Source organism: Podarcis gaigeae (genome assembly GCF_964106915.1).
Source record: "Podarcis gaigeae genome assembly, chromosome: 11".
NCBI lineage: Eukaryota > Metazoa > Chordata > Lepidosauria > Squamata > Lacertidae > Podarcis > Podarcis gaigeae.
The window spans coordinates 35751560-35763763 of NC_139687.1; the positions used below are offsets into that span (position 1 = coordinate 35751560).

At 42.1% G+C, this 12204-nt stretch overlaps 1 protein-coding gene and 1 long non-coding RNA gene across 8 annotated transcripts in view; one reads left to right on the plus strand and one right to left on the minus strand.

The window, feature by feature from the left end:
• LOC310827374 lies at positions 1-4383 on the plus strand. 2 transcript variants are annotated; one of them, XR_014556304.1, is made up of 3 exons: positions 11-688; positions 937-2032; positions 2131-4383. It is a non-coding gene; the product is annotated as an uncharacterized lncRNA (long non-coding RNA). The 2 variants fall into 2 exon arrangements; XR_014556303.1 differs by having other exon boundaries at positions 1-688; positions 937-4383.
• GCNT4 (glucosaminyl (N-acetyl) transferase 4) overlaps positions 1701-12204 on the minus strand; it is a 25416-nt gene continuing 14912 nt past the window's right edge. For 4 of the 6 annotated variants that reach the window (XM_083703274.1, XM_083703276.1, XM_083703275.1 and 1 more), the window contains one exon: positions 5334-8015. In XM_083703274.1, coding sequence (XP_083559400.1) covers positions 6659-8015 — 1357 coding nt within the window. In that variant the 3' untranslated portion in view covers positions 5334-6658. Of the gene's footprint in view, positions 5118-5249; positions 8016-12204 lie in introns of those variants that run through there. The other 2 variants (XR_014556288.1, XR_014556289.1) reach the window with 1 other exon arrangement.

Consider the following 12204-nt stretch of genomic DNA (forward strand, 5'->3'; position numbering starts at 1 on the left):
TTCATTCCCAAAGCAAAGTAAATACTAAAATTCCATTTTCTTCTCCCTCACCATGCTAGGCATATTTTAGTTCCATTATAAAATATATAAAATCCTTTTTTTCTGTCATAAGTGATACTTTGGTTGCCAAAAGCTTTCTTTCACTTCATGGAAAGGAAGTATGAATATCCCAATTTGTTTTCCATTTGGACTGAAGCTTTTAAGTACCAAATGTTGAATCTGATGGTGTTAATGAGAATTTGACCTTAACTTTTGTGACACTCAGTTGGGTTGTAATCAGAGGGTGGCAGCAGCCAGTGGGCAAAGTAAATGAAGGAGTGTTCCATACATCTGTTATTCAAGCTTCTGGATTCATTTCTAAAAAAGTTAGCCAAAAGTTGACCGTGGTTTCAATTGTGATATCGTAAGAACATAAGGAGAGCCTGCTGGCCAGTGGCCCATCTAGTCAAGTATCCTGTTGGTCAACAGTGGTCAACCAGGTACATGTGGGAAGCTGGCAAGCAGGACCTGAGCACCACAGCTCTCTCCTCTTCTGTGGTTTCCAGCAACTGGTATTCAGAAGCATAGTGCTTCCAGCCACGAAGGCAGAAGATAACCACCCTGCACAGCAGCCATTGATAGCCTTTACTTCCATGAATTTGTTGAATCATTTAAAGTTGGTGAGTTCCATAGTTTAACTAGGCACTGTGTGAATAAGTACAGTGGTACCTCGGTTTAAGAACTTAATTCGTTCCGGAGGTCCGTTCTTAACCTGAAACTGTTCTTAACCTGAAGCACCACTTTAGCTAATGGGGCCTCCCTCTGCCACTGCCGTGTGATTTCTGTTCTCATCCTGAAGCAAAGTTCTTAATCCGAGGTACTATTTCTGGGTTTATTTCTGGGTTAGCAGAGTCTGTAACCTGAAGCGTCTGTAACCTGAAGCGTCTGTAACCTGAGGTACCACTGTACTTTCATCTGTCCTGAATCTTTCAACATTCATCCTCATTGGATGTTCACAAGCTCTAGCATCATTAGAGATAAAACCTTTTCTCTATCTATGCATTGCTTTATATACTTCTTTCAAGTTACTTCTTAATCACCTTTTCTGTTTAAACTAAAAAAACCCAAATGTTTGCAACTTTCCTTTTTAGGGGACTGGCTCCATCTCCTTGACCTTTTCGGTTGCCCTTTTCTGAACCTTTTCACAACCTCACAATGTCCTTTTTGAGGCAAGGTGACCAGAGCTGTACACAGTATTCAAACTGTGCAGATCTGTTTAACGGCATTATCCTGTAATGAATGGCTGGCTTATAGAAGGACTGGCCACCAATGTGGCTGCAAGCCAGCTCAATCCAGGAATTTCCCCAACTGAATGAATTAATAGAGGTGGCGGCCAATGGACCCCACTGTGAGTTACCTCCTCTGAGTTAGTTCTCAGAGGCAACTAACAGAAAAATGCAAGGCAGAGCAAGGGGTGAATGGAGTGCTATCTACCCATTAGTTGTGTTTTTCACTTGTGCATTTAAAAGTGGAACAAAAAAAGCTTAGAATTAGCATTATTTATAGGCCTCTGAGATTTCCAATGTGATAGGAACCTTATGGGTGAGTATTTGAATGTAAGTAGTAGATTCTGGGAAAGCACAAAACACTGAGTTTATGGGGGCTCCCTATGCCTGTATAAAGAGCCAAGAGGAGAAATCAACTCACATTTGTAGGCAACATCACATTCACATCAGATTTATTTTGGCATTTACAATTATTTCCCACAATAATATCCAGGTAAAATCCTGAACAAGGCCAACGTTCACCAAATGCTGAACAACAGCAAGATGTTCTCAGCATAAAAATTCTCAGAAGCTTGACATTTTATCTTCACCTCACATACAAAAACGCACCCCTTAAAGAGAACTAGGTGTGTTATTTTCAAAGCTGCCACCATTTGTCACAATTCCTGCAGAATAGCCCTGATTGTCGTCATCTGCGCAATGAATAGCTTTCACCATCTCCTGAGCAATTCATGAAAACTATACTGGTTGATTTATCCAATGTTTGAGTTAAAGTAAAAGCATAGCTGTCAACATTTCCCTTTTTTTAATGGAAATTCCCTTATTCTGAATAGGATTCCTCGCAAGAAAAGGGAAAAGTTGTCAGCTTTGAGTAAAAGTTGTGTTATGTCTATTGCACCTGCTGCACTAAATTCTTTAGGGGACTCTCAGAAAACAAAGCATGGAAACAGAAGAGGGGCTATGGAATAGGTTTTGAGGGGTGCATACAATTTCTACTTAACCTAGCAGGATTATTTGAGCACAAGGCTTCTCAAAGGTAAGACGGACCACTCTATAGAGGCAATGTCTTATAGGTGCAAATACACCTGCAGTGCATTTGCTGCATGAGCCACACAGCAGACATCTAGCTCCATGTGTACAAAATAAGATGCCTTTTGTGGGCAACCCTCTGGGTTTATTTTGTTAGTTCTGGAGTTCAGGAAGGGACACAGAGGAGACAAAGGAATACATTTTTATGAGGTCAATGATTTGTTTTATTCAAATAATCCAATAAACATGGTACTTTACCTGTTTCGTAGAGTGCATGACTAAAACCACCCTTATCCATTTTTCCCTCTGAAAGAGAGAAAATTACCTTTTCTCCTGCTCTCCATTTCCTCTTGATCTGTTTGTGCAAAGGGTAGGCACCATTACTTGGAGGCTGCCTGCTGCCTTTTCCCTCCAAGTAGGCTTAATAGTGCAAGGGATGTGTCTCAGACGCAGGCAACTGCTCTGAGTGCAAAAGGTTATTCGTCTTCAAGAGAATTTAAAAGGGGTAGAATTAAACGTACCCCCTTTCCCCAAATGCAACCCCAGCAAGTCACTTGGAACCTGGGTTCAACTCATGCCATGTGAATGGCTGAGATTTGGTGCATGGAGAAGGTACACTTAACCTCCTCCTCTTCAATTTATCATGAAAAATGCACACAGAGAAATGTTTCTCTGATTCTAACCTATCAGTGCCACAGAAGGAGGGCAAGAGTGGCCCTGCAAAGAGCAGTATGTAACAGGAGGCTTCTTGAAAACTGAAAGCTTCATACAGTGAGCCCATTGTCTGCAGTGGCCAACCGTTTGAATAAATTGCTGGCGTGGCATGTATTTCTCCACCCAGCTTATTATTCATATGAAGCAGACCTAAGACACTGTGGCTGAAGTCGCTCCTGTAAAGGTACTCTCTCTCTCTCATGTGGTCCAGTAAGTAACACTATACATAGTTGTACTCTGCAAGATCCCTGCTGAATTAGCCCAAGTCATCTATTCCAGCATCACATTTTCTACAATGACTAGGCTGAGGTGACAAGCAAGAAACTGTCCTCTCCTGGTTTTGCTTGAAGCACCTGGTATTCATTGGCATACTTTATTTCCTCTTAAAAAGTGCCCATAGCCATCATGGATCTTTATAGACACTGATAGACTTATGCTTCATTTATTTGTCCAATCCCCTTTCAAAGGCAACTGAACTACTGACCATGACATCATACTGTGGCAGCAAGTTCCATAAATTAATGAGGTGCAGTGTCAAAAACTTAATTTCCTTTGTCTATCCTGATTCTCCTGCCAATCAGTTTCAGCCAGGTTCAAAATCTAGTATAGGAGAAAACCCTCACAGTTTCTCCACACCACACATAATTTTGCAAATCTTTTTCATGTACCTCTATAGTCGCTTTTCTTCTTCATAAGGAATATGTTCCAGCTCCTGGCTGTTTGGTTTCCATACCTTCCAAGGTTTACAAACACCCCAGTCTGTTGCAGTACAGCTCTGGATCTGTCTCAATCTCAGTAACAATATCATAATTGACTGTACTTTAATAGCTACCATATTCTACCTGGAGGGTTGGAAGAAGAGTGGACAGAATGAACCATTACTCATTGAGTAATTGCTACACAAAATTATGGCACAAGCAGATGAAAACTGTATTAATTTGGCTTTTAAAACCTAATAATCACCCCAAAATATAATTATGATAAAGAAAATACAAAGAAAGGTTTCACCTTAAAGGGAAAACCCCAGTTCCAGCTAGGGGTCCAATTGATTTATTATTGTTCTTAGGCAAGCTATCTATCTCTCAAACACACTTTTAAAAATGTTGAGGGAACTCAGATTATACACATTGTTCTGTAACATACACTGGTTCTTGGAGGCCTTATTTTCAAAGTGTCCACCAGACCATGCCTTATTTACCATTGATCCATAAATGGTATAATTTACTTGTATGACAACTTATTTTATTCCCTGTGCTGTAGATTTCATTTCCTGATTGTCTTATGCATATACTCTATTTTTGTCACTATCCATATTGGTGCTATATTATATCATAGGGTGGGGGTTTCAAAACATTTATGTGAACATTCATTTTTATATTCTTTACAAGTAAGTTTTAAAGAAAAACAAGAGGGTTTTTTGTAGGAGAATATAGATCAGGCATAGGCAAACTCGGCCCTCCAGATGTTTTGGGACTACAACTCCCATCATCCCTAGCTAACAGGACCAGTGGTCAGGGATGATGGGAATTGTAGTCTCAAAAACTCAAAAACACCTGGAGGGCCGAGTTTGCCTATGCCTGATAATTATTATTGCTGTTAAAAATGGGAGTAATTTCATCCTTATTACTATGCTTTTCCTAGACCAGATCCTGCACCTACATTACAGGAAACATAGTACAAGGCTATTACGTTTATCCAAGAAACCTAAATGAACACAATGGAGAAAGAAGTAACTTTGATGGAGGGAGGATCCTTTGATGAGACAGGTAAAATTGAGAGGGGAGCGTATATCTTTCAAAGAAACAAGGATAAAGCAGGGGAGAAGGAATACTTGCTCATGTTTGCAACTTTTGACTATATAAGCACTCTGTATAAAAACAGTACGCAAAAATAAACTAAACCCTAAGAACGCCTAACAAGATTTTCACAGGCTTGGCTAAGAAGTGAATCTTGTCATCAGCGATGTTTCCATGCACCGTCTTAACAGATGCCCATGACAGTGGTGCGCTATCTCACGCATCGAATCTCAGTAACAGTAACAGTGCTAGTAAGGGAATTACATTTAAAACTGCAGCTTGCATGCTGGATTTCCAGCAATGGTGGCAGAAGCTAGAATCAACATGCACACACATGACAACATGCAAGAACCATCTTGTGTTGGTCAACGGTTTGGGTTTCACTGTGGCAGAAAGCAGAGTAAATTTGTAAAGGGGTGCCGAGTTCAAAAGTATTGAGAACCACCGGATTAAGCCAGGGCTCTTCTGTATCCCCATACCTGAACAGTTACAAGTATATCATGTCGTGAAATAAAAACACTTGTACAAGTTCTGGGCAAGGATTATTATTGCACAGGGAAGATGCATGCTGAATTATATATATACAAGTTGGCTCAAAGAGATGCTCACCACAAGAACCTCACTGTTAGACTACTATACAGTGGTACCTCGGGTTACAAACACCTCGGGTTACAAACATTTTGGGTTGCAGACTCCGCTAACCCAGAAGTAGTACCTCGGGTTAAGAACTTTGCCCCAGGATGAGAACAGAAATCATGTGGTGGCAGCGGGAGGCTCCATTAGCTAAAGTGGTACCTCAGGTTAAGAACGGACCTCCAGAACTAAGAATTAAGTTCATAACCAGAGGTACCACTGTACTGTGGTGTGCATCTTTTTTTGACCACCTTGTAGATAGCATGCTCAGAAGTAGCATGAGCACCAGGAAACACTATTCCAAAGCTACTCAGCCAGCTTCGAAGGACATAACAGCTTAATTAATAACATCATCTATCAAAGGCATGGCACAGAAGTTTAACAAAGAGGCAATTGATTTGGTAACATTTTACAATCACTTTGCATAGGAATAGTCAAATGACCACACAAAGTAAAAAATAATGAAGGCTCAGTATAGGCAGAATCATGAGCAGAATCTGACACAGTGCCTTATATGGGTTAAGCCAGCATTTATCAACCTATGAGGTGTTCTCCACCTGGAGGGGGTGAATTTAAGAGAAAGATGTGGCACTTTTCCTACAGTCAATAGCAAAGACCTGGGTGGGTTGAATGGCCCTAACAGGGGACTGAGCTTCATTCAATTTGTGGATGTGACTGTTCTACAGTACATCACCATCCTAACCTGATTTGGAAATAGCGGTTGCTTTGTTTCACCTATGCGTTCCTGCGCATAGTTTGGAGTAGGCGTGCTCAGAGTTGTCCTCTTCTTTTTTCTTCTAATGCTGGATTTGGATTGGTACTCCTTGTCTATAGATCCTTGTATGCAACATGCACACACATGACAACATGCAAGAGCCATCTTGTGTTGGTCAATGGTTTGGGTTTCACTGTGGCAGAAAGCAGAGTAAATTTGTAAAGGGGTGCCGAGTTCAAAAGTATTGAGAACCACCGGATTAAGCCAGGGCTCTTCTTGGTCTTTTGAATTGCTGTAGAGTGCCTCTCACTTCCCACAGTCCTACCTCTACTCCAAGGATCTAAACAAGCCTTGCATTTAATTGCACGTATTAGCAGTGTACTAGAATTCCACTGAGACAGATCAGAGAGATGCTTTCAGGAGGTATTCCAGGAGTGATATGGCTCGATCCAGCAATTCCACATTTTAAAAAATGGCAGAAGCCCAACCATAGGTATGCTATATTGTTATGAGACATCTGTAAATGTCCTGTGCATAAAAAGTTTTTCAGAAGACAACTCAACCCATTCTTTCTGCTGGTCTGCAAGCATTTCTGCCAAACATTTTATTAAAACCGGGTCCACTTTAGAGTCGAATTTATTAGCAAACCAGTGCCCATAGTTTATAAGCCACCTTAATTCTGCAGCTGCATAGATGCACACACTACGGAGATGTGTACCAGTACAGGGAGGATAGAGATGGTCTTCAAGGTAATTCCATTTTACTAAACGAGTTTTGCTCTGAAGATCTGAGATATCCTGAGCTGTCCTTGAAATCCCTCCAGGTGCTCCAGGAACGCGAACAAGGGTTGCCCAGAAATGTTCATCGGGCGAATAAGTGTCCTTGGACCACTCAAAAAAATCTTGAGCAATGGAACTTTCTAGGACATGCTGTACAAAAGCTCTACATAACACAAAATAGGCACTGCCTACAAAAACTTCTATATTGTGGGGTGGCGGGTCCTTAGAGATATTGGTTTTCACAGGCATCTTCATGTCATAAGGCATTTTCTGAAGTTCGTAGTGATAGGTAAATCGTTCCTTTTTACTGCTACTCGGTTTGGTTGTCTCCAGCATGTTTCCTTCATTTAACTTCTTAAATTCAGACACCAGCTCGAAGTTTGATCTCAGAGGAAAATCTTGGCCACATAAATTGATTACATACTTCCATGGGATGGAGGACTTAAGCAAATCAGATAAGCAATTCAAATCTGCCTGGAGCCTTGAAATATGGGCATATTCCACCACCTCCAATTTGGACGCAATGAAAATATTGGGGAAACATTTGGCCAGATTATCCAAAGCATTCTTAAAAGTGCTAGAGGACTTTTTGTCATAATGGATACAGTAAACATTTTGACTGCTGTATATTGTATGGATGAGCCTCTCAACCATTATTGCATCTTTATGAACAACCAGAGAATAAGCTAATGGGAATTTTTCCTCTTCCAGAGAGACGGGCTTTAGGTGATATCCTCTAATTGCACGGTACAGCTGACAGTTACTAGTCATTGTTACAACATCTTCATCATCTAAATCGATAATGGATTGTCTCCTTATCTCTAAAGATTTCCCAATCTCCACAGGATCCTGATTGTATATGGAGGAACAGTTAATCTCATACTGGGTGTCTTTTTGGGAAAATGTGTATTTGTTTTTCACAAATGATGAGGTGCTTAAAAAAGGTTCTACAAAATAAATATTTTTGTGAAGGAGCAGCTCAACTCTGAGAAGTTTCAGCAGCAAGAGCAGCCACGCTGTTAAAAACAAGATCAAGAGATGCCGTCTTGTTAGATAATTAGAGGAGCATTTCTGTCTCTTCATCCTGTGAAAAGAAAGAAGATACAGGCAGCGAATTAAACACAATTCTATATTTTTCAAATATGAGACAAACACTGACAAGACTGCAGCTCTAATGGGATGCTTCTACAGTTCCTTACGATCATCTCAAACCATCACCAACTAAGTATGATTCATTAACTTTACACAAAACTTTGTTTCCTGAATCCCAGGTCCGACCAGTAAATGAAGTATCAGCTGTCATAATTACTGCTGGGGTTACTAAAAAGGTAAAAAGGTAAAGGACCCCTGGACAGTTAAGTCCAGTCAAAGGTAACTATGGGGTTGTGGCGCTCATCTCGCTTTCAGGCCAAGGGAGCCGGCGTTTGTCCACAGACAGCTTTCCAGGTTGTGTCGCCAGCATGGCTAAACCACTTCTGGCACAACAGAACACCGTGATGAAAGCCGGAGTGCACAGAAACACTGTTTACCTTCCCACCACAGTGGTACCTCTTTATCTACTTGCACTGGCATGCTTTCGAACTGCTAGGTTGGCAGGAGTTGGGACAGAGAAATGGGAGCCCATTCCATTGTGGGGATTCGAACCACCAACTTTCCAATCAGCAAGCCCAAGAGGCTCAGTGGTTTAGACCACAGCGCCACCCACATCTGCTGGGGCTACTATGCTAAACTAGTGAAGTGCCCACTGATTTGACAGACTGAAGCAGAAACAAGGCTGTCCTAAACATGAGGGACAGCCACACTCCATCCCCCACTGTGGCTCCTCCCTGCCTTGTCCTTCTCGGTAATGAAACAGCAAAGTTACACCTGACAGGGAGCCTCCTGAGACCCCTCTCAACAGTGTTGCTGGTGCTATTGCTGGACAAGCAAGAAAGAGAATGAGATTTGGTACTCTGGAGGCTGAATGTCACAGTTAAAATTTTCCCAGTTTGGGGGAACATCTACATAGGTAGCACAAAGGATTTTGCTGATGCATTGAATAAAACTTCAAAAGAAATGGGTAAAATAGGCCAGCTCTTCACAAAGAAGAATGGTGAATAATCAAAATCCGTATTAGTGCAATACCCTTAGTAGGCCAACTAAAATGGCCACAATGCATTTCTCTTTCACAAGAGGCAACATGAAATTGGCACAGCACCTCACAGGAACATCTGCCACCTCCCACACTGCATCTGAAGATGCTTTTAATGGCCAACACGTCTACCATTACTTTTTGTGGATATATCAGGGATGGCCCCCCACAATCCCATCACTGCTGACCATGATGGCTGGGGCTGATGGGAGTTGGAATCCAACAGTTCCTGGAGGGGCTACAGGTTCTCCGTCCCTGGTAGAAAAGCCAGTACCTTTCTCCTGCTACAACTCATCATTGAACATTGGCCATGCTGACTGGGGCTGGTGGTAGTCTAAAACATCTGGGGGGCACCACATTGGCTACCCCTGCTATATAAATTGATTAGTGAAGATTACAGTTGTTATTTGTTGTGTTTTCCCTCCACTGCAGCATTTAAAAACCCTGCTTTTTTAACATACTGTGCTTTTGTACAGTTTTAATCTGGGTTTACTTTTCTTCTCCATTTCCCTAATAATAAGACTTTTCCTTTTTATGTGCCAACATGCATATTTTTAAAACAATTTTTGGTTGTTGTTGTTTTTAACAAATACAAGAACCATTAAACACTGATCCAGCAGCTGGTTTTTGTTTTATCCATTATCTCTAGACATACCCTTACACGTTCAACATCAAACATATTACTTTATGTAACCCGTCCACTGAGAAAACTGAGCAGTTGGTATAAGAAGGTTTTGATTTTTGACATTATCATAGTTAAAGAAAGGGGTCATGTTTCTTGGAAGCTGTCTCTATTCATTATGCCTTTAATTGCCCTCCTGTGTCAGGTGAGACACTCGGAAATTGCTGTATCCCATATATTATTTTTCTATAAGTTCAGGGGTATTTGTTGCTGAAGGACATCACAGCATTAGCAGATAAATGTTTTGTAAAAACAGCCATGTGGGGCAACAGATGAATGCTATACCTGCGGGTATAGTGCGGTATATAAATTCAATAAATAAATAAAACAAAATTGCGCCAATATTTCAACTTCATGAAGTATTTATGGGGTGGGGGACAACACAACTCTGGGTGTTCCTAAAACTCAGTAATTTTGTTACTGTAAACAAGAAAACAAAGGCATGAAGTGATCCACACCCAAATATATTGCTTTTAGCAGCAACATTGCCGGGAAACATTTATTGTTAGATGAAACATACTGAGGATGCCAAACCCTCTGCTTTTAAATGGAACTATGCTTAAAGGCTGGAGCCTCAAGAATTCCTTTTCTTGTGAAAAGGAGTCCTCTCACATCAAGTGCCTGGGCATGGAGTCAGCAGCAAGGGAAACACCAGGCAGCTGGGTTAGCTCCTCACAGATTTGTTGAAAGAGACAGTTCAGAAACACACCGTCAGCAGAGGATACACATGCACAGAGATTGGCAACACGATGCCTTGTTCAGCAAATACTGTACAGTGGGTGCATTGTACAGTCTTTATTATGCAAAACACATTACAAATTGAGGGCTTTGTCCTCAAACAGACGGATGAATACATAAACAGTGAACCAACATAATTTCTGAATAGCTCCAGAATAAGTGTTGGATATAGCCATATATTTGCTTGTAGCTAACATCATGTGGACTAGCAGGCCACCTCGTTTTCTAAACCCCAGAAGGCTGAGTTTTAACTACAAGGCAAAATATTCTAAACACAGCACCATCTTCAGAAACCCTGGTGTACTGAAAAACCATAATGATTTAGCTGCAATTTCTCAAAAGGTTTTATGTGATGCATGAGATCATGCTAACTCCAAATGCACAATCTCTAATCAGCGACAGAATGAGGGTCTACACTGTTCTTGATCCTAGGGCTACTTAGCACTTGGCCTTTCAAAATGAGAGGCACTAGTTTTCTGGTTTGCATCAGAACCTTCTGTGTTTAGTACAGGAATGAGGAACCTCAGGTGTGCATGGTGGAGGCAAATATGGCCCTCTAGACCTCTGTCTGGCCTTCTGGACTCTCCCCAGGCCACACCCCCTTACTTGACCGACCCCAAGTGTTTTTGCCTGACTAGAATGTGTCACTTGCCTCTTCTTTGGTATGATTATGCATGTGGATAGAGATGAACGTTGATACGATTCAGGGCAGACAAAAGGAAGCACCTTCTTCATAAATCACATAGTTAAACTATGGAATTTGCTACTCCAAGATGTACTGATGGCCACCAACTTGGATGGATCCATAGAAGGTAAGGTAAAGGTACCCCTGCCCGTACGGGCCAGTCTTGACAGACTCTGGGGTTGTGCGCCCATCTCACTTAAGAGGCCAGGGGCCAGCGCTGTCCGGAGACACTTCCGGGTCACGTGGCCAGCGTGACAAAGCTGCATCTGGCGAGCCAGAGCCGAACACGGAAACGCCGTTTACCTTCCCGCTGGTAAGCGGTCCCTATTTATCTACTTGCACCCGGAGGTGCTTTCGAACTGCTAGGTTGGCAGGCGCTGGGACCGAGCAGCGGGAGCGCACCCCGCCGCAGGGATTCGAACTGCCGACCTTTCGATCGGCAAGTCCTAGGCGCTGAGGCTTTAACCCACAGCGCCACCTGCGTCCCGGATCCATAGAAGGATAAAGCAAATTCATGGAAAGTAAGACCACTAGCCACAATGACTATTGACTGTCAATTTACCTTGACTGTCAAGAGGCAGTCTGCCTCTGAATGCCATGTGCTGGGAATTAGAGGAAGGGAAGGGGCTGTTGCACTCAGGTCCTGCTTGTGGGTTTCCCATAGGCATCAAGTCAGCGATTGTGAGAATGGGATGCTGGAGCAGATGGAACCTTGGCCTAATTGAAGAAGACTCTTCTTATCTTTTACTCATTTGCATAGTTGCCCCCAACTTGTGGAGGTCAATAGAAAAGAGGTGGACTAGCCCACCTTACATGTTGAATAAACTCAGAAGATGAATGTGTTCAATAGAGCTTATTCCCAGGTAAGGAAGGATAGGATTGAAGTCTAAGAATGCAATCCTACAGTCATACCTCATGTTACGTCCGCTTCATGCTACGTTCTTTCAGGTTATCCCATCCCGCAGCGATCCGGAAGTACTGGAAAGGGTTGCTTCCAGGTTTCACTGCTCGCGCATGCGCAGAAGCGCAAAATGACA